The following is a 26,828-nucleotide window of genomic DNA, read 5'->3' as shown; positions in this document are numbered from 1 at the left end:
AACAAATAAGTGAAGTGGAGGACAGATTAGTGGAAATTACAGATGCAGAACAGAAAAGAGAAAAAAGATTGAAAACAAATAAAGAGAGTCTCAGAGAACTCTGGGACAACGTTAAATGCACCAACATCCATATTACAAGGGTGCCAGAAGGGGAAGAGAGAGAGAAGGGGACAAAAAAAATATTCCAAGAGATAATAGCTGAAAACTTCCCTAACATGGGAAAGGAATCACTCACTCAAATCCAGCGAGCACGAGTACCACATAAAATAAACCCAAGGAAGAATACACCAAGACACATATTAATCAAACTAACCAAAATTAAAAACAAAGAGAAAATCTTGAAAGCAGCTAGGGAAAAGAAACAAGTAACATACAAGGAAACCCCAATAAGGTTACCAGCGGATTTTTCAGCAGAAACTCTGCAGGCCAGAAGGGAGTGGCATGATATACTTAATGTGATGAAAGGAAAAATCCTCCAACCAAGATTACTTTACCCAGCAAGGCTCTCATTCAGATTTGAAGGATAAATCAAAACCTTCCCAGATAAGCAAAAGTTGAGAGAATTAGGCAACACTAAACCAGCCTTACAACAAATACTAAAGGAACTTCTCGAGGCAGAAAAGAAAAGACAGCAAGAGGAAACAAAAACTCCACAAATGACAAGGCTCACCAGTAAAGGTATATATTCAGTAAAGATACGAAATCATCCATGCACAGTTATACCACCAAAATCAGAAATCATGAGAAGAGGTGGGTACAAATGCAGGACACTGGAGATGAACTTGGAATTAAGAGAACAACAACTTAAAACAATCTGATATACATATAGACTCTTATATCAAAACTTCAGAATAACTGCAAATCAAAAATCTACAACTGATACATAAACAAGGAATCTCTGGAGAAGAAATATATCTCATAGTAAATAAGAGCATAATCCACCATGAAGGGGGTCATTTGACATCATTCTTGGAATGCTGAAGTCTTCTTACATCTGATTCTGATTTCCTCTCCATCAAAGAATTTATGATAATTATAATTAAATAATGCAACTGTACAATTAAAATAAATAAATAAATAAAATAAAATAAAATGGAGTTCCTGTCATGGCTCAGCAGAAACGAATCTGACTAGTATCCATGAGGACACAGGTTAGACCCCTGGCCTCGCTCAGTGGGTCAAGGATCCAGAGTTGCCTGTGAGCTGCAGTGTATGTCAGAGATGCCGCTGAGGTCTGATGTTGCTGTAGCTGTGGAGTAGGCCCCTAGCTGTAGCTCCGATTTGACCCCTAGCTTGGAACCTCCATATGCCTCCAGTGTGATCTTAAAAAGACGGAAAAAAAAAAAAAAAAAAAAAAGGAAAAAAAGAAAAAAATCTTTAAAATGCTGAAATAATCACCAACCTAAAGTTTAATATTTTGGAAAACATCCTTCTTAAATATAGATAAAACAATAAATACTGCCACAGTAATATTCAGCCTCAAAAAAGATAGAGGTGTAAAATTCCCACGTAAATATTCACTATAGCAATAACTCTCTGTATAACTGAACTATCTTTCAACCTGTGCTTCTGAAACAGCTAATATTTAAAGTAAAATGGTACTAAAAGCCAGAAGTTTAATATAAAGAAATTAAACACTTAGACACCTCTTAATACTGAAAATAACCTGGAAAAATTGTATGGCTGTGCAACTCAAGTGGTGAGGAAAACACCCTAACAAGCAGTGCTGTCCAGCTGTGGCTCTGGTGTAGGCCAGTGGCTACAGCTCCAATTAGACCCCTAGCCTGGGAACCTCCACATGCTGTGGCTGCGGGCCTAGAAAAGACAGAAAGACAAAAAAAACAAAAATACTACCTTGCCCCAAGCCAACTTTTTCTGCTTGGGTTCTTTCTTTCTTTATTTACTTTTGGACAGCTTCTTGCTCTTAGTAATTCACAGTACAAACATTGGCTAAAATTCCAAAATGTCCCTCTGTAAAGAACATTATTTGTTCATTTCAGCATTTCCCAAACCTATTTGACCATTTTAAAAATGGATGATATGTTAAAATTTTAAGTAACACTAATGTGATCTCCTAAGCACAGTTTGGGGGGAAAAATGAGTTGTAATGCTCTACAGGTATTTCTCTTGAAGTTTCCTACCTTAAATAAGATAAACTAGATTTACCTAGTTAGAAATGCCATCCTGTATCGGAAAATAAGTTATTAAAAACATTTGTTTTAATTGCTTTGTGTTTTATTAACATAATGCTAAGTATTAATCCTAATGCTAATTGTGAAGTCTATCTAAAAAGACCCTGGAAAAGATCTTTTTTTTGGCGGGGGGGGGTGCTTTTTTAGGGCCCCACCCGTGGCATATGTAAGTTCCCAGGCCAAGGGTCAAATTAGAACTGCCGCCAGCCTATACCACGGCTCACAGTAATGCCAGATCCTTAACCAGCTGAGTGAGGCCAGGGATTGAACTCATGTCCTCAGTCGAGTTCTTTACCACTGAGCCACAACAGGAACTCCCTGGAATAGATTATTGATAATATTGACGGTGAAAGATAAAGAAAGGCCACTGTTACACAAAACTAGAAATAATCAAGAGCTGAATTTGCCCTGTGATGTTCAGGACTTGACTTTATACATTTATATTTAAAAAAAAAAAAAAAAACCCTGACAAGATGTTTTAATTTCAAATCTGCAACACTCTCCTCTTTCCTACTGAAATAATTGCGTTTATACAATTGTTTCTTAATGTCATTATTTCTTAAGAATAAGTTAACAGTACAACTGAGTGTACCTAGTACTATCAGATGCGCTGAGTAATGATACAACAGTGGAAAGGTGACAAGACAAAGTCAGTCACTCAAATGTCTGGCGGAGGTACAAAGAGGAAACACACTATATACAGATCAAGTCTTACTACAAGAGATGTCATTCCAAAGATTTCTGTGTAATGCAATGGAGTAGAATTTTATGCATAATTTAGTCTAAAATAACTAAGGAAGACAAAAATTACCCTAGAAAGTAAATGTGGCATTTTCAGATTATTTTAGGCCTCTCAAAATCTTGCTAATGCTTTGAAATGATCTGAACATACTATTTATCATCAAGACAATTCCAAAAAGAAATAGGAAACCAATTTCTTACCTGCCGAAGAGACTATCGTGAACAACATAGACAGAACACACACTGAGATCTATTAATCCTTTTGGTTTCGTAGCTCGTTTTTCACTTTCAAAATAAATAAGTTGGGCATCACTGCCCTCTAAGATAAAATATAAATTTTTCCACCTTTTTCCTTTGCCTGTTAAAAGAAATTGTTTACCATTAGTCAAATAATGAACTATGAAATCACATTTATTAAAATCATAAACACTGTTGCTAAAAAATTTAATGTTTCAACTTTTATTCCAAAGCATAAAAAAATACCAATCCTTATAAAATGAAAAAAAATCTGTAGTTCCTCTGTAGAAAAGTACCTTTTGTTATATTGCTTGTTATAATGAATAAGTAAACTTGAATAAGTGACAAGGGTACCTTATCTGTATCTTTAGAGTTCATTTTGATAAAATCTTTAAAATTCCTGCTTATTTTCTACTCATAAGGAAAAAAAAACTCTCTACTAAATAACCATGTGCCCCTTGAACCTCCTAACATTTCTTAATGACAAACCGAGGTAAATATATAAAATAGAACATCAATACCATGAATGTGCTAAGTGCCAACAAGAATTTACTTTAAAAAATAAATGAAAAAAAAAAAAGTAGGGTTAGAAGAAGGGAGAAAGACTCAGATACAAGCTTATTAAATACGTATCCTCAATGCTAAGTTTTCTGACCAATATTCACAATGCTTTCAGTTAAATGTTAATGGTAAAATGCTGAAATTGAATCTTTAGTCTTAAAAGCTTACACTTACCCTTTTTTAGAAGATAACCTTTTTTAACAATATTTTTATAAAAAGCATCCTTTGTTTTACGACGAATTGTATTATAAATTTCCTTGCCATCCACTGTTTCATTGAGTACTTGTTCTTGATCCTGAATTTTCAAAGATATTAAAATTATTTCATGAATCCTTGATGGAAATGAGGTAAAAATCTACCAAATTACCAATTTAAAAAATAGATTATATGTCTGTTTAGACATTAAAAGATTTTAATACTAAAATGTAAAATAATGTAACATATATGAACAGATCCTTTGCTTTTCAAAGAAATTCTCAAAAAGGTTCCTTTACCATTTCTCAAGAACATGGACAACTAATAAGCTATTTTTTTTTTTTTTGTCTTTTTGCCTTTTCTTGAGCCACTCCCGCGGCATATGGAGGTTTCCAGGCTAGGGGTCCAATCAGAGCTGTGGCCGCCGGCCTATGCCAGAGCCACAGCGACAAGGGATCCGAGTCACATCTGCAACCTATACCACAGCTCATGGCAACGCCGGATGGTTAACCCATTGAGCAAGGCCAGGGATCAAACCCATCACCTCATGGTTCCTAGTCGGATTCGTTAACCACTGCGCCAAGACGGAAACTCCTATTTTTTAAAATACAACTTTGTGGTGTTTTAAGACAACATTGTTTTGAAAAATCATGAATTTATCCCAGCATAATTTATAAATTAGAACCAATTTAAGCATAAAGCAAATTAATGTTTGCTTATGCACAATTACATCTATAGGAAATGCAAGGTGAATGCAGAAATCTGTACCCAGCTCAAGTCAGATGCATAGGAATACGCAAAACACATCTCAAATGCCTAACAGCCTCCCTAGCTTCACTAAGTGTTACACCTCATACCTATCCATCCACAACTGGTGTCAGAATGGGTCTGTTTTCATACAATCCTCCTTCTACCACTTCCCAGTATTTACAACCTTTCCAAAGGCTTCTTCCACAAGAAAACTCTAGGTCTTTTTAATGGTAAAATATTTATTATAGTACTTAAATATTTCTTAACCATTTAGCATGTATAAAAACTATTCATTTTTACTAGCTTCTTACTTATCTTTATGTGTCACTTTTCCCATAATCCTGTGGTTTTCACGGCATGATTTTACATAATCCTCTGACTTAATGGGAGAGCATATGTCTAATTGCTAAATCCCTTAAATAACAAAAAGATGTCAGGAAAATAATGAGTGCCCTCATAATGATATTCACAAAATAAGTCAGTCTTCAGTATTACCATGAGGGTCCAGTGGACCCAGTTTCTTTTTTGAGCAGCTCTATTTGCAAGAATTAATATTTTATAACTCTGTTTCCTTAGAGACTTCAGCTGATCCTTTTATAAATCTAAGATAGGTAATAGGACTTTAGCGAATCTTATTTTTCCTGTATCTTCAAACATTCTGCTATTTCATTATCTTAAGAGCCATTCATCATTTACTCAACAATTATTCCCAAGTATGCTAAAGAGCAGGGGTTGACAAATCATAGTACATGGACCAAATTCAGCCTATTGCCTGCTTTTGGATATAAAGTTTTACTGCAACACAGCCATGTTCATTCCTTTATATACTGTCTCGGGTTGCTTTCACACTACAAAGGCAGAGTTACAGAGACTGAATGGCCCACAAAATCTAAAATATTTGTTATCTAGTCCTTTACAGAAAATTATGCCAACCCTTGGTGTAGAGGGTGATGCAACACTGAAATAAACCATCTCTACTGCATTAACCCTTTGGCATTTTTTGATGTGTTCCTAACTACTGCGGCATTTTTCAAAAAAGCATAAAAGGCCATCTCCGTTGGTTTTTAAAAATTAGTTCTCACTGAACACAGCTAAAAATTCAGAACTCTTAATTTTCTGCTCATAAAACAAAGAGAAAAAAATGACAAAGAAAGATGTTTGACAATTACGAATGCAAAGAAGATGTGAATGCAAAGAAACAACACTCTGGGACCTATTGTGATGGTAAAATTGATTCTGATAAGCAAAATCTCAGAATGTAATTCTTTAGATGGTAATATTTTGATGAATTTTCTCAAACTCAAGAATCACCAAATAAATGATATATTTCTAAGAGGAAAAAAAAGAACTATACTGCTCTCAACTAGTTATTGATTAAATAAGGAGGACATCATCATGCAATATTTTGTGACAAGAATCTAGCTTAATCTGTTTCCTAAAAGAAAATGACAATTCTTTAAATATTTATGATTGGGCACCAAGATTTACTTAATATGATTTGTAAATGGAAAAAAGTACTTTGTATCTAAAGGTTACTGGAAGGAAACATATAATGTAGAAAACAACAAATTCACCATTATCAATCATTCTAAATAACTGATGCTTAAAAACCTAAACAAAAAAATATTTTAGACTCATGAAGCAAAGAAGTCTATACTCTCCAAAAAAAATTATGAGTCACCAAAGTTTTAAAAAGCATTGCACTTGATGATATAAGAACAAGAATAGCAAGAAAGATTCATAAATGAGAACCTAGTAGAAATATATTCAAAATCTGGAATCGGTATTGATTTTGACAGTAAAAACGTGAGAAGAACCAAAGTAATTATAAGCAAGAACTTATAAGCAATGTAAATCTGGAATTAGGATTTACAAGACAGATATGTTGAAGTCCGTGCATGACAGTGGATGAACAGTTAGCTGCCTTCCATTTCAGGTATGTAAGCCTTTACAAGCAAGAATATATAGAACAAAAATTTGGGTTCGCTACATTTAAATTCTTATTAAATTTTCTAATAAAGTTGTTTTTATTTTTTTCCTTTCCTTTTCTAATAAAGTTGTTTTTAAACTATACCTTTACTCCTACCTCTACAAATAACTCAGAAAATTACTTAAGGATATAAAAAATTTAAATAGATACATTGGATTCAGATGCTAAATGTTGATGACTACTTCCCTGGTTATATAGATTTGTATTAATCAGTCTTTATTATAAGTAGTGATAATATTTACTATTATTGGTACAAAATCAGGCATATTTGTAGTCTGTTATTTAAGACCTATTATTACAATAATATTTGGATTTAAATACCTGATTTCATAATAATTTATATAGGTCTATGCTATTTATTTTAAGTAGGAGAGCTGATCAACTGCTCTATAACTCCTGAAGGGTTCCAACACTTTAGAAGACACCACAGGTGAGGACAATACTTCACTTTCCAGGTTCTAAGTAAATTACTGGATGATGGGAGGAACAGCTTCGCAGCTCAACACAGTTCTGGAGAAGGAAGTCTTATATACTCCTCCCTAAGGGAAGTAGATAATTTTACTGGTGTGAGTCTAACAGCCAATGAAGCAAGCTTTTGCAAAGAGTTTTAGGTGTGCAGGCTCCTTAAATGAGACTTCAGCCATAAATCCTGCCTCTGTCCCAGAAAACTCATTTAATAAATTAATTCAATTAAGTGTAATTCTAGTTCTTGAGCTACATCAGTGAATAAATCAATGATCCTTACCCTCAAGGAACTTATATTTTAATGAACTAAAGAGATAATGAACTTAATAAATAAGCAGCTTGTATTGTTTGTAATAGGTGGTTAAGTGCTCTACAAGGTAGGGCAAGCAGCAACATTAAATAAAGTTTATAGGTAGATTTTAATTGCGAAGCTAATTTTTGAGCAAAATTTGAATGAAACAACAGTGTGAGGCAAGTGGGCATTTGAGATAAACTCATTTTGAGCAGAGGTAACAGATGGAGCAAAGATCCTAGCATATATTTTAAAAGAGCAGAGAGGCCAGTATGGGTGGAGATAGTAAGGAAGATGGGAGAAAGAGGTCAGGGGACCATGAAAGGCTGCTCTAAGGTCCTGTATGCCACTGCAAGGACTTTTTGGCTTTTACTCTAAATGAAATATAGAACACCTCTAAGTATTAGAAGAGTGAATGGCCTGACATATTTTTAATGGACTCCTCTGATTGTTGTACGATATTAAGGGAGCAAAGGTAGAAACAGGGAGGTGAGGACAGATTCTGGTGGTGGTCATATTCTAGATGTACTTGAAGGCAGAATCATGATTCTCCTGACAGTGTGAATGACTTAACTTGTGGGCAAATAAAGTTTGTGGACTTAAAGGAAACAAATTAAAACCACCATTAACTCAAACAGCCAAGGTGAACTAGAACACAGGATGTAGCAATGGCACTGAGTGGAAGCACTGTCATTTGGAGGTAAAGGCACCTCTGACACCTGATAAAAAGATTCTAAGCAGTGGTTTCTAGAAAGCACATACCACACTATGTGGTTTTAAAAAACAATTTTTAGTCAAGGTCTGCCAGAACTGCCAACCAAAGTAGTATATCAGTGCTTACTACAGATATTAGAAAGGTGTCAATGAGGAAGTGAAACTTGAGGTTGATCTTAAACCTGCAGTATTTAGATAGGCAGAGAGAAAGAAGGTGACATGGAAATAGCAACAAGCACAACACGATTGGGACACATTAGTGAAAACACAAGGAAGGTGAGGTGGGTGCTTCTTGCTGGAGAGGAGATACTCATTTAATTAATTTTGACTGAAGCCAAGTACCCTTCTAAGCAATGGGAATGCAACACAAAACATCTGCCCTCCTGAACTTTCCAATCTACCAGCAAAGCATGAGGAAGTAAAGCAAGATATATTAAAATGTGATGAGATGGTGATTCTTAAATTTATATTAAGCATCAGAATAATCACCCTCCCCCTTTCAGCAGCTGCAATGAATAGTAGGTTAAAACCGTTAGAAACTAACTTGCTAGGAGGAGGAAAATTGAGAAGCTCAAGATACTACAAAATAACTGCAAATTTACTTGGGTACCCAAAACCCCTGACATTCCTTCTTTATGCCCTTGGAATGTCACTACTTCCATTTTCCATACAGGAAAATTCTTAATCACTCTTTCAAAGAACTTTTTCTAACCTCTGAAACAACCTTTTCCTACCACACTTCAGAAAGTATGACAGGCAAGAAACAGAAGCTACTCAATCATCTGATGGACTAAGCAACTAGCACTCAAAAGACCCTCTTGTTCAAGACCAATCTTTCTTCTTAACATTCTGGATTTTAGCCATTCTTGCCTTCTCTATGACCTTGTACATCAGGTACTGCCAAGGCCCCATCCCTCACCTGGCACTGTCCTCTTGAGTATACAGACATTCTCAGAACTCTCTCACCATAAAACGATAGGCAACAAAGAAAGAAAAACTTTAAAACCCTTTTGGCCCTTTATCATCTTCATCACTTCTTATTTTCTTTACTTATCAAGCTCACCTAGATAAGCCTGGCTGTGATTAATCCTTGCTGTCTCTACTTTTATCTCCAACAAACTTACTCCTTAACCCAGTGCAACTTGGCTTCTGTCCCCACCACTGTTTCTAGCCTCAAACAGCCATCAAGGACTTCTTAATTATCTAGAACCAACATAAATAAAAACTAAGAGATTCTCTTACAAGATTTCATTTTCTTAAAGAATAATCCATAGTTTTAAATTTTATCAAATTTTAAATGCATGAATGTGTGCATAAACATTCCACGAAAGATGCATTTTAAAATGAAATGCTAATTATTAGAAAAAGAAAACAAAACTGACCTGCATTGGTACAGGTTCCTTAAGATAATACCCTTCGACAATTTGTTCTTTTCGATAGTGATCTATGATGTCCCCAATGCTGTTAAAATAAAAATTACTAACATTAACATAATTTGTCTTACAAAAATTGCAAATCTTAAAAATACATGCAAACCTTGTTAGCAAGGATTATCCACTTGCAAGTTTTTCCCTAAGTATATAACCTGGATACACTAATAGAACATATGATTGTTACAATCATATTATTTTAGAAAAATAAGAATTCTCCTAATATTGGTTTACAGGTCAGAAATAACTGAGTAAGAGATTTCAATTCTCCATACACATACTCAAATAATCATTATACATGAGGAAAGGATTAAAAGTCTACTTTTTTTTAAACAAAAGTATTAGAGACATTGAGAAAGAACGATTGACAGAAATAGCATTTATTTAACAAGTAATGAGTTAAGGTAAACTGTAAGAATATTTATCATCAAAATATTTACACATTCTGCTTTTATAATAATTACATGGAGTTAGGTCAAAACCTACAAATAGCAGGTGAAAGAAAAAACAAATTAAAAGAAAAAAAGAAAGACCAGAAGCTAATCTTATATGTAAGTTTACTGCTAAAGAAGGACACACTTACTGATGATTTTGGGAAAAAGTCCTATAAAATAGTCTTAGTATTTGGGAAATAGTGCAAATAAAAAAAAAAGGACTAAAAATAAAATATTACATAATGCAATTTGACACAAATTTTAACATGATATAATGAGGATTTTTATTTATTTATTTTTTTTTGTCCACACCTGTGGCATGGGGAAGTTCCTGAGCCAGGGATCGAACTCACATCACAACAGCAATCCAAGCCACTACAGTGATAATGCCAGATCCTTAACCCACTGTGCCATAAGAGAATTCCATGAGTTTTTTTAAAATATAAAAATGTTTCTCTGTAATCAGTATGCCATTTTATTATCCTGAATATGAAATTTTAGAATTTTAATTAAAATTTAAAGTTTCCTTTAATATATTAGAGAAATCGGTATTTTAGCAACAGCTGGGAAACATTTGTCAAATCTTGTTAATTTACCACTCAACTTTTTCATGTTCTTCCTATTGCTACAATAATTGGAATATATATATTTATACAAAATTGGATATATATCACTGGATTTGTTTTTCACAGTCCTCCCTTCTGCTAGAAGTGGAATATATGTGTCTTTTAACTTTGGAAATACATATGTGTACATACATACACATATATATGTACATATACATGGTATCTTTTGGATACCAAAGATACAGACATACATACACAGACATGTATATATATTTATATCTGATGATAAAGTACCTTTGCTATACTACAAAATTAATTTAAGCTAAATAAAGTATAATGTTAAAAAGCAAAACAGAAGACTTGAAAAGATTAATTTTTAAAAAGCACCAATGAATATGAACTAAATACCAGAGACAGCATTTAACGTAAGGAAGTGGGAGGATGAGACAAGTAAAAAGATCACAAAAAGGATAAAGAAGTTTCAAAAGTTTTTAAAGTAAAAATGTAATTCTAAAGAAAAATGAAAATCAGAAAAGAAACATTTGAAAATAGCTATGCACCACAACAGAGATGACTATGTGTTTCAAAGCAAAAGGCACCAAATCTATGAAAAACAATAAATATCCAGGGTTTCTGGCTCCGTAACTATAAATGCAATCAATCCTGTGTAGCACTACAGTGTTACAATATAATTCTTGACCATGAGCTAGAAGAATAGAATGCTGTTGTGTGGAATACTTCAGACTATCATGAGGAAATTTAGATGCATATGGCAACTAGACATATATATATTGCTAATTTAGGGCCACACTCGCGGAATATGGAAGTTCCCATGCTAGGGGTCTAATCAGAGCTTCAGCTGCCGGCCTATGCCACAGCTACCGCAACACAGGATGCAAGCTGCATCTGGGACCTACACTACAGCTCACAGGCAACTCTGGATCCTTAAGCCACTGAGTGAGGCCAGGGATCAAACCTGCATCCTCATGGGTACTAGTCAAAGTTGTTTCCACTGCGCCACAACGGGGACTCCCAATCAGATATATTTTTACCAATGATCTGGACTTTCAAGAAGTTTGTTTTTTTTTTTTTTAATTATTCTTTAGTTCATATTCTACCCAGATATATCTAAAGAGATAGTCAATGGAGACACAATAAACCAATATTTCCTAGACGTTCCATAAAGTTTCCAGTCATGAAATCAGATTTACATCGCATAAACTTAAAACATGTTTACTATAAATTAGTGACATAACTGTGAGTTTCTCGACATACTATATCTTACCCTCTCGTTTTAGTAATTTAGTTAATGAATAAAACCCTACCTCTCTCTTTTGTTGAGCCCTACATAAATGTTAGTCATCTTAAAGGTCTGACCAAAATCTTCCCTCTCCCCTATCACCACCTGAACTGCTCTCGTTCCACTGAGTCTCCTATGCATGCCTGTACATCCCTGAATTTATCAGTTTACCATCTTTTGTACCAGACCAGAGCATTAATAATGTAGGAACAGTTTCTTTTCCTTTGATATTTAGGTACAGGATTTGCATAATACACTTCACAAATTAGTCAATAAATGTTTACCAAATTATATTTGCTGTTTAATGCCTCTATTTTTCTAAAATTTTCAATATAAAAACATTAAATGTATTATCAACAATGCAGTTTCTAAATGAAACAGACCTAACTGCTACCTGCCTTTGCCAAAGGCTAATGTAGAGTTAAATTAGAGATAGGACAGAGGAGTTTGGCTCGGGATTACATAGATTAGATAATTTAACTTTACACTTCCGTATCTAAACAATAAATAATAATCACAAAGGTGTATCTTCCTAGGAATTATTTCATTACTGACATTCATGCTGGAGTATATACTTCCAAAACAATTTTTTAAATTGCTATTTTTCAGGAATGAGGGTCACACGATTCTGGTATTCCTTTAAAAATCCTGTTTTTTCTTTCTTTTTTAGGGCCCCATCTGCAGCACATGGAAAAATCCCAGGCTGTGGGTCAAATCAGAGCTGCAGCTGCAGGCCTACATCACAGCCACAGCAACAGCAGATCCAAACCACATCGCCAAACTTCACCACAGCTTTCAGCAATACCGGATCCTTAACCCACTGAGCCACAATGGGAATTCCCTAAAAACTACATTTCTTTTTTTTTTTTTTTTTTTGCTTTTTTGCTTTTTAGGGTCACACCCCCGACATGTGGAAGTTCCCAGGTTAGGGATCAAACTGGCCTATGCCACAGCAACACTGGATCCTTAACCCACTCAGTAAGGCCAAGGATCCAACCCACGCCCTCATGGATAGTTATTAATCGGGTTTGCAAGCACTGCACAATGGGAACTTCTAAAAATTACTTTTTAAATATTAAAACTAGAAACAACCAACACTCCTGAACTTTGTAAGATGAACATACACATAGGGAATAAAGAATCTAAATTGGAGGAATAACCACAGATGCTAAATTAATGTGTACATAGAATTTTTTAAAGCCATCATTTGTAAGCAAACTAGTAATTCTGTAATAATTTGACAAGAAATTTTTTTTTTTTGCTTTTTAGGGCCACATCCGCAGCATATGTAGGTTCCCAGGCTAGGGGTCCGTTTGGAGCTGTAGCTGCTGGCCTACACCACGGCCCACACCAACACCAGGTCCTTAACCCACTGAGTGAGGCCAGGGATCAAACCCGCAACCTCATGGTTACTAGTCAGATTCGTTTCCATTGCGCCACAACAGAACTCCCGTCTTACAATTTTTAATGAATTCAACTCTTTTGCAAAAGTAAAGATAACTAAAAATTTCTCATAACTTACCTGTTATAGTATCGACCTCCCATCATAAACTGATTGTTTGGTGTTGGACATATTTTAAATCGCTGAATATTTTCATTGGTCCGAAAATAAAGTGAATAGTCACCAGGAGTATTATCTGATGGCCTCACAAGAAAACTGCAGACTTGACCAACTGTAAAAATTAAGCTGTTAGTTTTTGTCCCTAATTATCAAATTTAAAAAGTGTTAAATAGTACAATTCCTAAATACATTCAAAAGTCAAAAACATAAATTTTAACAATGAACCTGTTTTATAATAAAGACAAGTTTAAAAGGCAACTCTTTTTGCATTTTTGGTTTATGAGTCACAACCACCCATGATGTTGCTTGTCTTATTACGTAAAGAAAAACAAAAGTTTGCAGCAGTGACTTCTGACTAATAATGTCTATATTTGTCATGAGTTGGAAAGAATACTCTAACCACAGGTGGGGGTACTGCCTAAAACTGCTATGTTTGTAAATCCCCTTAATAAGAAAAGTCTAAAAAAGTTAAAGTGAATTTTGCCTAAGAATACTCTATACTTAAACAATGCTGCTGATTAAACATTAAAAGTCGTAACTGTAATAAATAGTATCAAAAACTTGCAAAGGGAGATTCAAAACAACTGAAATATTTGTACCTCATCAAAATCAATACACAAGTACTGTATTTAATAGGCATGATCCTGCAAAGTCAATGTGAAACACATTATCATACATTAAATATTTTCATAATTTTAGAGAAGTCTCTCTTTGATGTCTGCAATTAGCAGTGACTCAACATTAAGATGCTTTTTTTTTTACCTTTTCTCTCTTTAAGCCCTAATGAAATAGAAAAAAATCAGAACTTCATTGCTTTTATGAAAGCACAATCAACACTTAAAAACATCAGATGTAATTTTTATGTAAATTGCCAATAGTTCCAGTCATCTAGCCAAGACACCTACTACCAAGTAATTTCATGTTCAATACAAAGAATAGATATTGAATGTGGAGTCTAAAATATGGCACAAATGATCTATCTACACAACAGAAAAGATCACGGATATGTAAGACAGACTTGTGTTTGCCAGGGGAGAGGGGAAGGGAGTGGGATGGATTGGGAGTCTGGGGTTAGTAGATGAAAACTGTTGCATTTGGAGTGGATGGGCAATGAGATCCTATTGTATAGCACAGGGAACTATATATCTAATTACTTGAGATGGAACATGATGGAGGATAATGTGAGAAAAAGAATATATATATGCATGACTGGTCACTGCTGTATAGGAGAAATTGATAGAACATTATAAAGTAATCATAATAAAAATTATAAAACAACAATAGGAATTACTGCAAAATTGTGCATGCAAATGCTTGGGTATACTTTTCAGGGGAGAAAATTGCCAGACTATTAAAAGAGCACATGACCCAAAGAAAATAAAAACATAAGAAAATCAAGTTTAACTCATCTTCAAATTACATTCTTAAAACAAGAATACATTCCTCGAGTATTTTGTGGTACAAATTCAAAAAATATAAACGTATATTCAAAAATTCAGTAAATTCAGTAAAATAAATATTTTGGTTCCACTTTGCAAGCTGATAACATGTCATCCTGGTTGAAAATTTGGTCTCTATTACACTACCATATAGCATTATCATGTTCTTTATTTTTATCCTACTTAACATATACCCTCACAACAAAATTGAATACTTCCCCAAACTACTTCAAATCTCTCCTAAGAGCAGAGTACTTAATTACATTAAGACGCAATGCCTTATGGCCTAAACAGTAACTCAGATAAGATACTTAAATAATCAGTGAATAAACCACAACTACTGAACTCAAAATTATCGAACGCTGGTTGTTTTTAAATAATTAAGACTTCTAAATTACAGATCGTGGCTTAAATTTGTCTCAAGTCCTTCAAAATCATGGTTTACTGAAGAGATATTTAATAGTTAAATTAGTTGTCTTTAATTTTAATTAGGATAAATGATGATGGAATAGTTTTCTGTTTTAAATAATAAACCCACAATACATTTCTATTTTTATTTTGCATATCTCTGCCACCACATAGTTTTAGGGAATGCTAAAAGCAATGTATTTTAAATAAGGCCCAATTTATAGTTCTAAAAGTATACAAAAACAATTGCAAGAACATTTGCTGCATTTAAACAGCAAGAAAAGGAAACAAATGTAATATCCCTATACAGGAAACTGATAACAAATTATGGTACGTATATATAATGGAAAGCATATGATCATTACAAAGAATAATGAAAATTTATATACAGATAAAGAATGATCTCCCCAAATAATCCTAACATGAAGAAAAAAGTGCGTTACATCTTCCTGTGAGTGTACGCAGGGAGTGGGTGGGTACAGGAGTGTATGTAGGGGTGAGGAAGGAAGACACAAACACAGAAAACATCTAAAAAAAAAAAAAAAACTCATCTGTCACTACTTTTAACGAAGAGTTCAGGGGCCTGGTGCAGAAAGAAAACACACTTTACTAATTTTATACTGCATGTATGTTTTCAACTAAAAATCAAAAACAAATTTCTCTGTGCTGAGCAATAAAAAATGGTATGCATAAATATCAAATGAATGCTAAATGCAAAATAGATGATAAATGGTTGGTTCTCTTTTTTGTTCTTTTTAAATAATGATATTGGAAAAGGAAAGTGAACATACAAGTACCTGTCATCAGTAAATTATAAGCTTCTTGTTTGGAAATTTTCCCATGGAACCATCTTAAAAAGAGAACAAATTAAATATGTAAATCAAGCCTTTTCTGCACTTATACCATCACAACCATCAAAATAATATAGTAAGTTTAATTCAAGCTGACATAATAAACTGCCACTGATCAGATGATCTCACTCCTTTTATATTTGTTATTATACTTTGTAAACATGCATAAGTTCAACAAAATACAGAAAAATTAGCACCTATTTACTATGAACTATAATTTTTGTATTAATTACCAATACAAAACCAGCAAAGAATTTAAAACTGATAATGACAAAGTGTTATAAGCTTACATGATAGCTAGCATTCTTTTCTTTTTATTAGGAGTGGGGATGGTACAGGTAGAGCCCACCAGAACCCCAGGGGGGAAAAAAAAAAAAATTAGTGGATTAATGTTTCTCATACTTATCTCTAAGTGAATTTCCCTAATAGTTCTTTCTTCCAATCTACATGGTTGATTCATACTTTACTGAAAGACAGAAACTAAGACTGAGTGATGACAAAGAGTTGATACCAACATCAAGAACTGAAAGAAGAGAGTGACTTAGTATTCCTACTTCTATTTGAGCTTATGGCCAATGAAAACAGGTTACTAGAGTATTTTATATTCTGCATACTTAAAATAAGCCTTTAGAAATTATTACAAATAGCATTATAGTCAAGATCTACTGCGTTAAAATAAAATGATACATGTGACTCTGATACAGGATACTGGCAATTAAATTACTTAAAAACTCTCATTCACCTGAAATATTATTATCTAGCTTGTAGATGAATATATGTTAATGCCAAGCTGACAACTCAAATCACCTCTGTACAACTTTGCCATACATTCTTAGGGTCTACACTTATTTTTAATCATGACTTAAAGAATACTTTGAAAGTAAAGATACTACAAGACTAAATCATAAATGCTATAAAATCCAATGGGAGAGGTTTAGAGGCTATTCACATTTTTAAATTATCCATATTATTACTGGTCAGAGTATAACATATAACTGAATTTTTACCTATTCACATGAATGAAATACTAATTTTTTGTTGTTGTTGTCTTTTTAGGGCCGCACCCTCAGCATATGGAAGTTCCCAGGCTGGGGGTTAAATCAGAGCTACAGCTACCGGCTTACACTACAGCCATAGAAACATGGGATCCAAGCCGCGTCTGCAACCTACACCACAGCTCATAGCAACGCCGGATCTCTGACCCACTGAGCGAGACCAGGGACTGAATCAGCATCCTCATGAATCCTAGTTGGATTTGTTTCCTCTGCGTGACAATGGGAATTCTCTGAAATGTTAAACTTCTAAATTCTCTCTTTAATTTTATTTCAGCCATTAACTAATTCATATTTCCTGAGGCTCCCAAAGCAAATTCTGAATAATATAAGTATATAGTAACTGGAGTAGTCCAGACTACCTTAAAAGGCAGTAAAGATCCACACTGCACTCAAGTACTGTTGAAATGACCATTTACTACAAATGCTAGAACAAGATTTGTATATTCTAGGGGAGAGTTGATTACATGACCTCGAAGGCCCCATCCTATATTTTTATAGCTAGAATAAAGGCAAAAAGGGGAATTAAAGGTGGATGAGGGAAAAAATGGAATTCAGAGAACAATTTGCAATACTGTTTTCTGAAGGGGTTAGATCTGAATTTCCTCATTTAGGCATTTATTACCTGTATATAAAATGAATATATTTCAAGCACATAGTTTTGAAATAATAGAAAAATGAGTCTCTGACTTTAGGAAGTCCCCATTTTAGTAACAAAAGGGAACATAAATACCATCATCTATAAAGAGAATGCAGAAAATATAATAAAGCGCAATGACAGGTACATGCTGGGGGCAGTTTTGCAAGAACAGAGAAGGGCTCCAATTCTGTAGAACACGTAAGGGACAAGATAACAGAAGGCTTCTTGGAAAGAGTGATAAATGAGTTAAGTCTTTAAATAACAGGCATTAATCAAAAATAGTGAAGGGGAATTCTGGCCTAGGAAGTAGCTTGAGAAAAGGAGAAAAACAGTACTATGCATTAGAAGATCTGCAAGCTGGAGAGTAGAGTATAAACTAGAAATGACAAGAGCTAGCACTTATAAAGGACACAGGATCTAGATCAAAGGATCTTTTCTAGCTCTGCTAAGGAAAAGAGAATCAGGAAAGAATTTTAAGTGAAAAAGTGATACATTCCAATATATGCTTTGAGTTGATTATTCTGGCTATTGGAAGAAAGGATTTAAGGAGAATAAAGAGATGAAAAAGGCCTGAACTAGAATATGGTTGCTTAAGATTGAGAAGATAACCACATTCAAGGAGTATTTTAGAAGATAAAAAGAGCAGGACTTGATACCTTTATCATGGAAATATGGACCTGGAAAGGAACATGGCTGGAGTTATGACATCTATTTAGTCTCAAAGGGCACTCGGGGATGTTACTGAGATGCTTTACCGCCAGTCATAAGAAACTTAGGGAGCTGACAGATACATAAAGTAAAAAACAACAGTGCTAAACACCAAATGAGTAGAAAAGTATAACATTCAGAAAGTGGAAAAATTACAATGGTGTTAAGTTAAAAAAAAAAAAAAAGATTTCCCAGTGAAAGTGAGATTTCTACTTTACACTATGACAAAACTGGATAGAGCTTTAAATATTTACAGGCATTTGATCTCTTTTTTTTTTTTTTCTTTTCTTTTTAAAACCAATCTATGGAATTATTTTAAATAGGGATAAAAAAATATAGATTTCTAGCTTCTCTTAAAAGTCAGAAGGCTTTCTTAACACTAGACTTCCATTCCTTTGCACATCAATTAGACAGAGCAGTTACTTCACTGCAGGCAAACAAATTTTAGTTTTTGACTTCCTGCAGTCTCCCCAATATAAAGAGTGAATGTCAGTTTCCATTTATCACCACACTTGCATTGTTATTCTCTTAGAGCAGGGAAACAGTTACATGTGTACCTAGATCACTATCAAAGAAGGAAAATAAGAAAGATCAAGAGTATTCTAACTTGAGAAAAACTGAAATATATACAACTGACCCAGTTCATTTCTTACATTATCTGTACGCTTCCTCCAAACACTAATTAGAATTTTAATTCTCATATAGGTAGTGAGGAGACTTCAAAATAGTACAATCAAAAAAAGTACAGTCTTCACTGATGAAGCCTACTTTGCAGCTACATAAAATAAGGAAAATGAACTCAGAAAACTTCTCAAATGTTCCACTTGAGGAAGGGTGAGGAACTAAATTAAATGACTGAAAGTGGAGTATTCAATTTAGTGATTTTATGTTCTAATGGTTAGAAAACAGTTTAAGTAAACACTTGACAGGCAAGCCTTAAATTCCACCCCTACCTGCTGACAGAAAGCTAAGAAAAAAATGTTCTACTGACAAGATATTAAAAAATGAACGGTCTATTAAAATAAAGAGTAAAATAGGATTGGGATTAAGAGGTAAATTCTTTAAAAGAAAACATATATATACACATATAAATATCAAGAGGGATGAGAAGGACACTAAAGAAGATCTTTAAGAACATTAAAGAAATCAGAGTAAAGCTGAAACACCACATGGAGTTGGTGGTAGCTAACAACTTCTGGAATATAAGAGAAGAATGTGGCAAGTAGTAGGTGTAATAATACCTGGCCTTTAGAATTAGTCCTTAAAATCAGCCCGAAAAAATTGACAAGAAAGTCCTCGTGAAATCTTATTAATATGGTAAAGAACCATCACTTGGAGGCTAAGTTCTCTGACAAGCAAGAAAAAAACAAAACCTGAACCATAGAACATTAAAAATATGGCCACCTTCATTATCATTATGTTCTTAAGAAAATATTTAGACATTAATTCTTGAGCCAAATAAAAACATTTTTTTAAACTCAGCTCAGAAAGTATTAATTTTCTTTTAAAATATTTTTAGATGCCAGTTTTCAATTAGTAAGTGTACTATAGTTTTTTCCTTTTAATAACGCAAACTCACATTTTGCCTTCATGTGGATCTTCTTCCCGGCCCTAAAGGGGAAGACATTAAAATAGTATTTTATAAAATCATTTATTTTTAGTAAAAATCAAATCTTCAAACACATCTATACCCTATCCTTCATATTTATTTATGTATATACAAGAAAAGATGTTTCTGTTCATGAAAGGTCTTTCCAAAACTCCCCCTTAGTCCTCTTCTCCCCTTGTTGCAATAACTCTAAATTCAGGCCCTTTTCCTCCTTTTTCTTAAACTATAAATAGTAGCCCAAGTAGTATAATTACCTCTGTGCCCTTTCCCACCCACCACTCCAATATGAATTCATCAGTTTCAACTGAAACTTTGCCTTGCACTAAGAAACACCACACTTGGCTCAGAGGTAACAAACCCAATCAGTATCCATGAGGACTCGGATTCAATCCCTGGCCCCATTCAATGGGTTAAACGATTCAATTAAAGACACAAAGGGATACAAATGCTAATACATGTTTAATTCTTAGAAACACATGAGAACTTTCTGAAAATTGGCAGCTACAGATTAAGACATGCTAGCTTAGATACGTTCTTTACAAATAAATAGCATTTATTAACAGTAAATAGATTTTAATGAAAAATTACTTGTACTTATAAATGGAGGTTTTTCATGAAAGAAACGTATCTACAACTAATTTCCCTGATAATGGACTTGTTTCAAAATTTCATTTTTTATTTTATTTTTTTGTCTTTTGTCTTTTGAGTGCTGCACCCGTGGCACATGGAGGTTCCCAGGCCAGTGGTCTAATTGGATATGTAGCTGCCGGCCTATGCCAGAGCCACAGCAACGCCAGATCCGAGCCACGTCTGTGACCTACACCACAGCTCACGGCATCACCAGATCCTTAACCCAACTGAGCGAGGCCAGGGATCGAACCCACAACCTCATGGTTGCTAGTCAGATTCATTTCCACTGCGCCACCACAGGAACTCCAAATTTTTTTTTTTTTTCTGGTCTTTTGTCTCAAAATTTTAAAAATATTTAGAATTCTGAGAAAGAGCATAAAACTTACCACTTCTTCTACTAGGTCTTCAACAATAAGACCTTGTTCATCTGTTCTTAGATTTGTAACCCACATCCATCCATCTTCTAATTCGTTATGAACAATAAACATATCTCCTTTTAAGAAACTGAAAATAGAAATTGTGAAGTTAATGTCATAGAATACCCTAGGTCTTTGTCCTGTTTCTGTCATTATCTATATGGAAAACTTTGAAGACAGTTGCCAATCTGAATCTTGATTTCATTATGTGTAAAATGGATTTAGTAATGGTACCTGCACTATGTATATCACTGGATTATTATTAGATGAAAGTTGGAATTTATGTAAACAGGAATTATACATATATTATAGACTTTAGGGTATAACTCCAAGAAAACTAGACCTAAAAATATAAATTTCAACAGCATTACTCTTTCAGATGTAGGTAAGATATGAAATCGTAAACATAAAATAAGTATAATTAACTGATTCCACATACACAAGATGTAGTTACTTTAAATAGTCACTGTTACTTTAAATAAGAAAAATTAGCCTTATCACAAAGATGCTTATGAGACTAGCATTTTTCTCATAAAAAAAGCATAAATAAGCCTTTATTTAGTTAATTCAGATATCCATGGTCCAAAAAGCATGGCATTCTTTCTCTGAAAGTGATACCAATGGACAGATTATGAGAATGCATGCATGTTTTTCCTGCTATCAATATCTGAATGGAGAGATGTATATACAACCTCATTTCTTTTCATTGGAATCTAGATGTTTTCAACCTTTACACAGTCATAAGGGGAAAAAGTTGTTGATTTAAGTCATCAATATGAAACCATTAGTATAATTCCTCAAACTTTTCCTTTTAGGCTTGAACAAATGCCTCTGAGCACTTAAGGTTTCACGATTGATTGGATGCTACCACTGACCTGTATCCATATCCTTACCTATCATATATGCTCATTTTTTAAAAATCAATTTTCCTTTCAGTGTTAATAATCATAAACTGAAGTTCTAATAAGTTAATCTCTTCTCATACCTTTCAAACTTTGTTCTTCTATAGAATATCTCAAACTCCACTGTTAACTTGGATCAGTTCAAGAATAAAAATTTGCACATCACACTTGATGAAGTTCTCATTGTGGCTTAGCAGTAAGGAACATGACTAGCATGCAGGAGGATGAGGATTCGATCCCTGGCATTGCTCAGTGGGTTAAGGATCTGGTGTTGCCATGAGCTGTGGTGTGGGTCGCAGACATGGCTGGGATCTGGTGTTGCTGTGGCTGTAGTGTAGGCCGGCAACTGCACTCCAACTAGACCCCTGGCCTGGAAGCTTCCATATGCCGTAGGTGTGGCCCTAAAAAGACCAATTAAAAAAAAATAATAAATAAATAAAAAAACTTGCACATGACACTTGAAATGCACCTTTTTTGAATAAGCACAGAATAGTGCATTCTATCTTTTTTTTGGCAGGGGGAGGGGAGCTGCCATGTGGCATGTGGCACTCCCAGATTAGGGATCGAACCTGCACCACAGCAATGACCCAAGCTACACTAGTGATAATGCCAGATCTTTAACCTGCCACACCACAAGGGAACTCCTTGCATTCTACCTTCATTCTACAACCCTTAACAATAACTAGTGTTTCACTAGCTGAAATGTAGCAGAAATAACCACTTAACCAAATAAACTCTTCCTTTCCAGAACCAACTACCTAAATAAACACATTAAAAAAATAATTATTAGTAAGGGGGAAAAAAAGGAGTACATAGGGACAAGAAGTAAAAGAGAAATGATAAATGATAAGCTTCATTTTTTGGTCAAAAGCAATCTTAAGAGATTTTTTAAAATTTTTGACTTCTGTTATTATTGCTATATTACCGACATTTTATAATGCAAAAAACAAACATGAAAAGTAAAAAGCTTACCTCCTAGCACAAACAACATAATCTTAAGATTCATTCCATATTTTGCATTTTTCCTCAGAACAGGTTAAAGTGCTTTTATTAAAGCTCATTACATTTCAGATGTTTTTATTCTAAAAAACAAACTTCCCAGGTACATACAAAATTTTAAATTTGTTTAAAGCTGGAGTCCATTTTTTGGACAGTCTCTCAGGACCCCTTTTACACTTTCAGAAATTGTTATCTAACAAGGCTTTCCTTTATATGGATTGTACCTATTAATATTTAACCATATTAGAATTGAAAATGTGAATGTTTAAAAATATTTATTAATTCCTTTAAAAATAATGAGTTCCATCATGGCTCAGCAGAAACAAATCTGATTAGCATCCATGAGGACACAGGTTTGCTCGCCAGCCTTGCCCAGTGGGTTAAGGATCTGGTGTTGCCATGAGCTGTGGTGTAGGTTGCAGACGCAGCTTGGATCCCACATTGCTGAGGCATAGGCCAACAGCTACAGCTCCAATTCAATCCCTAGCCTGGGAACCTCCATGTGCCACGGGTATGATCCTAAAAAATAAAAAAGACAATAATAATACTATACCCTATTACATGGTAACATAAAAATGAAAAATAATTATAGTTTTTACAGGTTTAGTAAGCATATTATTGTTTGGCATTTTTGCAAAACTCATGTCTGGCTTAACTGAAAACTGATGGATTCTCACGTTTCTGTGTTTAATCTGTTGATGTATGTTTTTTTGCTTTAAGTATATAAAGAATCTAGCTTTATACAAATATGTAGTTGTGTAAAACTTAAGTATTTTAATAGTCTTTCAGATTATAAACTTGACTAGTAGTACCTTCTTTTTTTAATTTTTTTTATTTTTTTGCTTTTTTTGTCTTTTTAGGGCCACATCTGAAACATACAGAGCTTCCCGGGCTAGGGGTCCAATCAGAGCTGTAACCACCGACCTATGCCACAGCCACAGCAATGCAGGATCCAAGTCATGTCTGCAACCTACACCCCAGCTCATGGCAGTAGTACCTTTTTGGAGGTTGGTTATAATGTGCAATCTAAAACTATGTTATCAGCAAAGTTTCTATACCCATTTCAATAACATCTATTAGTCCATTTTGTACTTCAAATGGATCTTTTACCCATGCATAATTATAAAAATAGTTTTGATCTTATGAACCCTGTGAATGTATCTCAAGGATCCCCAGGGTTACATGGATCATATATTTTCAGAGCTGCTGTCCTAGATGATCCCACTGAGAATTTTCAAATTATCCAAAATTCCCAAATTGGCAATTCATCACTGCTCCTCTTTGTTAGATCCATTTCTTCCCTTCTCTTTCTTTCACTGGTTTTTCCAGCTTAGATCACAAATAAAAGTGTGCTGATAAGAACTAAATGAGAAGTTGTTATTTTGAGGACAATTATATAAAAATGGAAAGCCTCTTTTGAGATTTCAGATAGTTTGTTTTTTAAAATACCATAGTGCCAGAAATTTTTAGTACCTCCCAAAAGTTATTATATTTTAACTGATGTTGACTTTAATGAGAAGCTGTATACTCAGAATCACTAAAATTATTTCAAAGTGGCCTTAACATTTCACCAGTAAGAAACAATTTTCTACTGGAAAGCTAGATAGCTTATAGAAAGATATAGATAATTTCATAACTGCTAATTTTCAAATTATATAAAATCAAATTCTATAGAAATAAATTATATCTAAATTAAATTACATAATAAAAACTTTATCATGTTCTGCAGCTATTTATACCATAACATGTAAAATTAATTCACTCATAAAAGTTGAATAATTATTTGAGTAACATTTAAAGTTGAAGTGTGTCATGTAATAACAAAAATTAAAATGGGAGTACTGAATATAACAGAACTCTCCTTACTTTGTCACAGTCTAATAAAAAGCTGTTATTTCTCCTGTCATCTTCACTGTGATCTCTCTGATCCAAATCCATAAGCAACATATGGGGTCAGGAACAATGGACTTAATATTAAAGACATGTTTTGCTGGATGCTATGTTCTCAAATTCCAAAGCCTTCCTAGTCCAAGAGCATTAAATATTCAATCTTTCAAATGCTTATTTCAAATGCCTATAAACGAAAATATCTTATAAAATACCTTATTTCATCTGTGTCTGGTACTTTCGTGTAAGGGAGAATGGCTCGAACACGCCTTCTATCTTCTACTGGCTAGAAACCATAAAAAAATTGATTTACAAAAGATAAATAACCTTTTTAAATCAAAGTCAAATCAGGTTTGTCCACATAAAGCCAATAAAAATCCACATTATAGGAGTTCCCATGGTGGCACAGTGGGTTAAAGATGTGACATTGCCACAGCTGTGCTGTAGGTTGCAGCTGTAGCTTAGATTCCATCCCAGATATGACCCCTGGCCCAGAAACTTCCATATGCCATGGGTGTGACAAAAAAGAAAAAACTCCACAGGATCATTCAAATTATTTTTTGCTGGGGTCCAAGTGCCCAAAGCCTTGAAATGTTCATCTTGCTTTGTTGTTGTTTTTATAGAAATTCTTTTAACAACATGACCATCATGTTTTTAGTCAGGTAATGTAACTTACGATTTAATTTTTTTTAAAAACTACACAACATATAATATTGCGTTACTGTATGTTGTTATATATATAACTTTTCTCTAATGACGCAAGAGACATTTCAGAAGATACAGTAACTTCAGCATTAGCACTGTGATATCATTAAAAAACATTTAAATTATCACCATACAGTATGATTTTAAAAACATTAGTAACTTCAATACAAAGTTATAGAAAAATTACTTTCTTTTTTAAAGAAGTGGCCAGTTTTTCTCTGACACTACAACCAGATTTAAAATTTAATGTAACAAATACTCTTGAATTACAACAAACATCACAAAAAATTGAACAAGAGCTAACTTCATTAGTAAAGTGAAATAATAAAGTTTTGAAACATATTTTACTTGCCTCTGGCGGTGCAACTGGATAAAGCAATTTTTCTCCTTTAAGCAAACAGGAAACATGACTGTAATAACCTATTAGGTCTGACAGAGAAGAAAAACGTCTTCCACCAATGTAGTAATCTCCACACATAGCAATAATCCTATTTTTATAGGAAAAAGAATACAGAAAAACAAAAACCTTTATAGCCAATTTTGATGACCAAGTTCCATGGATATTATAAATTTATAATTTCATACTGTTTTCCTTTACCTGCATCCCTATACTAAAATACTACTAATAATACCTTCACTATATGAAAGTTACTTAAGATTGTCTTTTAAAAAGATATGTGTGCATTTGATATGAGATCCTTGACTTATAAACCTCAATTACATAATTCATTAAAATATTTGTAAATTCATCCTCAGACACATCTTCCTTCTTTCCATATTTAAGACAAAACAGGAATTTTAATAAGTTTCCTTTGGCTAAAAATACCTTACAGATCTCTTGAAATATTTACACAGACTATAATAATAATCTCACATTCTACATATGGTAGATAGTACTCATAGAGCCTATTTTTAAAATATAAAAGTCAATGGTACAAAAACATTTTATCAATTAACACTATAGGCACTGGATGATTTTTCAATGTTTCCAGAGAAATGAAATCAATACAATATATGTAAATATATTTATAAATATGAACTTTGATATCTGTATTTGAAAATCTACATGTCTCTTTAATTGAAGTGAATGTCTGCAGTTTCAAAACACTGAAGTTAAAAGGAATTCAAGGGCGCATACTTTTCTCTTAAAATAC

The 26,828-nt window shown here is 33.8% G+C and overlaps 1 protein-coding gene across 5 annotated transcripts in view; it reads right to left on the bottom strand.

Moving 5' to 3' along the window:
* The window catches only part of RASA1 (RAS p21 protein activator 1), a 116,000-nt gene that overhangs the window by 31,345 nt on the left and 57,827 nt on the right, over positions 1 to 26,828 (bottom strand). For 3 of the 5 annotated variants that reach the window (XM_005661545.4, XM_085014011.1, XM_085014012.1), the window contains exons 3-11: positions 26,027 to 26,162; positions 25,185 to 25,255; positions 21,152 to 21,269; positions 20,106 to 20,137; positions 16,073 to 16,125; positions 13,390 to 13,540; positions 9,520 to 9,598; positions 3,906 to 4,026; positions 3,135 to 3,291 (exon numbers count right to left, since the gene is read on the bottom strand). In XM_005661545.4, coding sequence (XP_005661602.1) covers positions 3,135 to 3,291; positions 3,906 to 4,026; positions 9,520 to 9,598; positions 13,390 to 13,540; positions 16,073 to 16,125; positions 20,106 to 20,137; positions 21,152 to 21,269; positions 25,185 to 25,255; positions 26,027 to 26,162 — 918 coding nt within the window. Of the gene's footprint in view, positions 1 to 3,134; positions 3,292 to 3,905; positions 4,027 to 9,519; positions 9,599 to 13,389; positions 13,541 to 16,072; positions 16,126 to 20,105; positions 20,138 to 21,151; positions 21,270 to 25,184; positions 25,256 to 26,022; positions 26,163 to 26,828 lie in introns of all 5 variants that reach the window. The other 2 variants (XM_085014010.1, XM_085014009.1) reach the window with 1 other exon arrangement.

Source organism: Sus scrofa, chromosome 2 (assembly GCF_054392235.1).
Source record: "Sus scrofa isolate SSC_HxYL_T2T_F1_AM1 chromosome 2, Sscrofa_HxYL_maternal_Yorkshire_Landrace_v2.0, whole genome shotgun sequence".
NCBI lineage: Eukaryota > Metazoa > Chordata > Mammalia > Artiodactyla > Suidae > Sus > Sus scrofa.
Note: the sequence above shows the minus strand (reverse complement) of the source record. Positions and strands in the feature narration are given on the sequence as shown.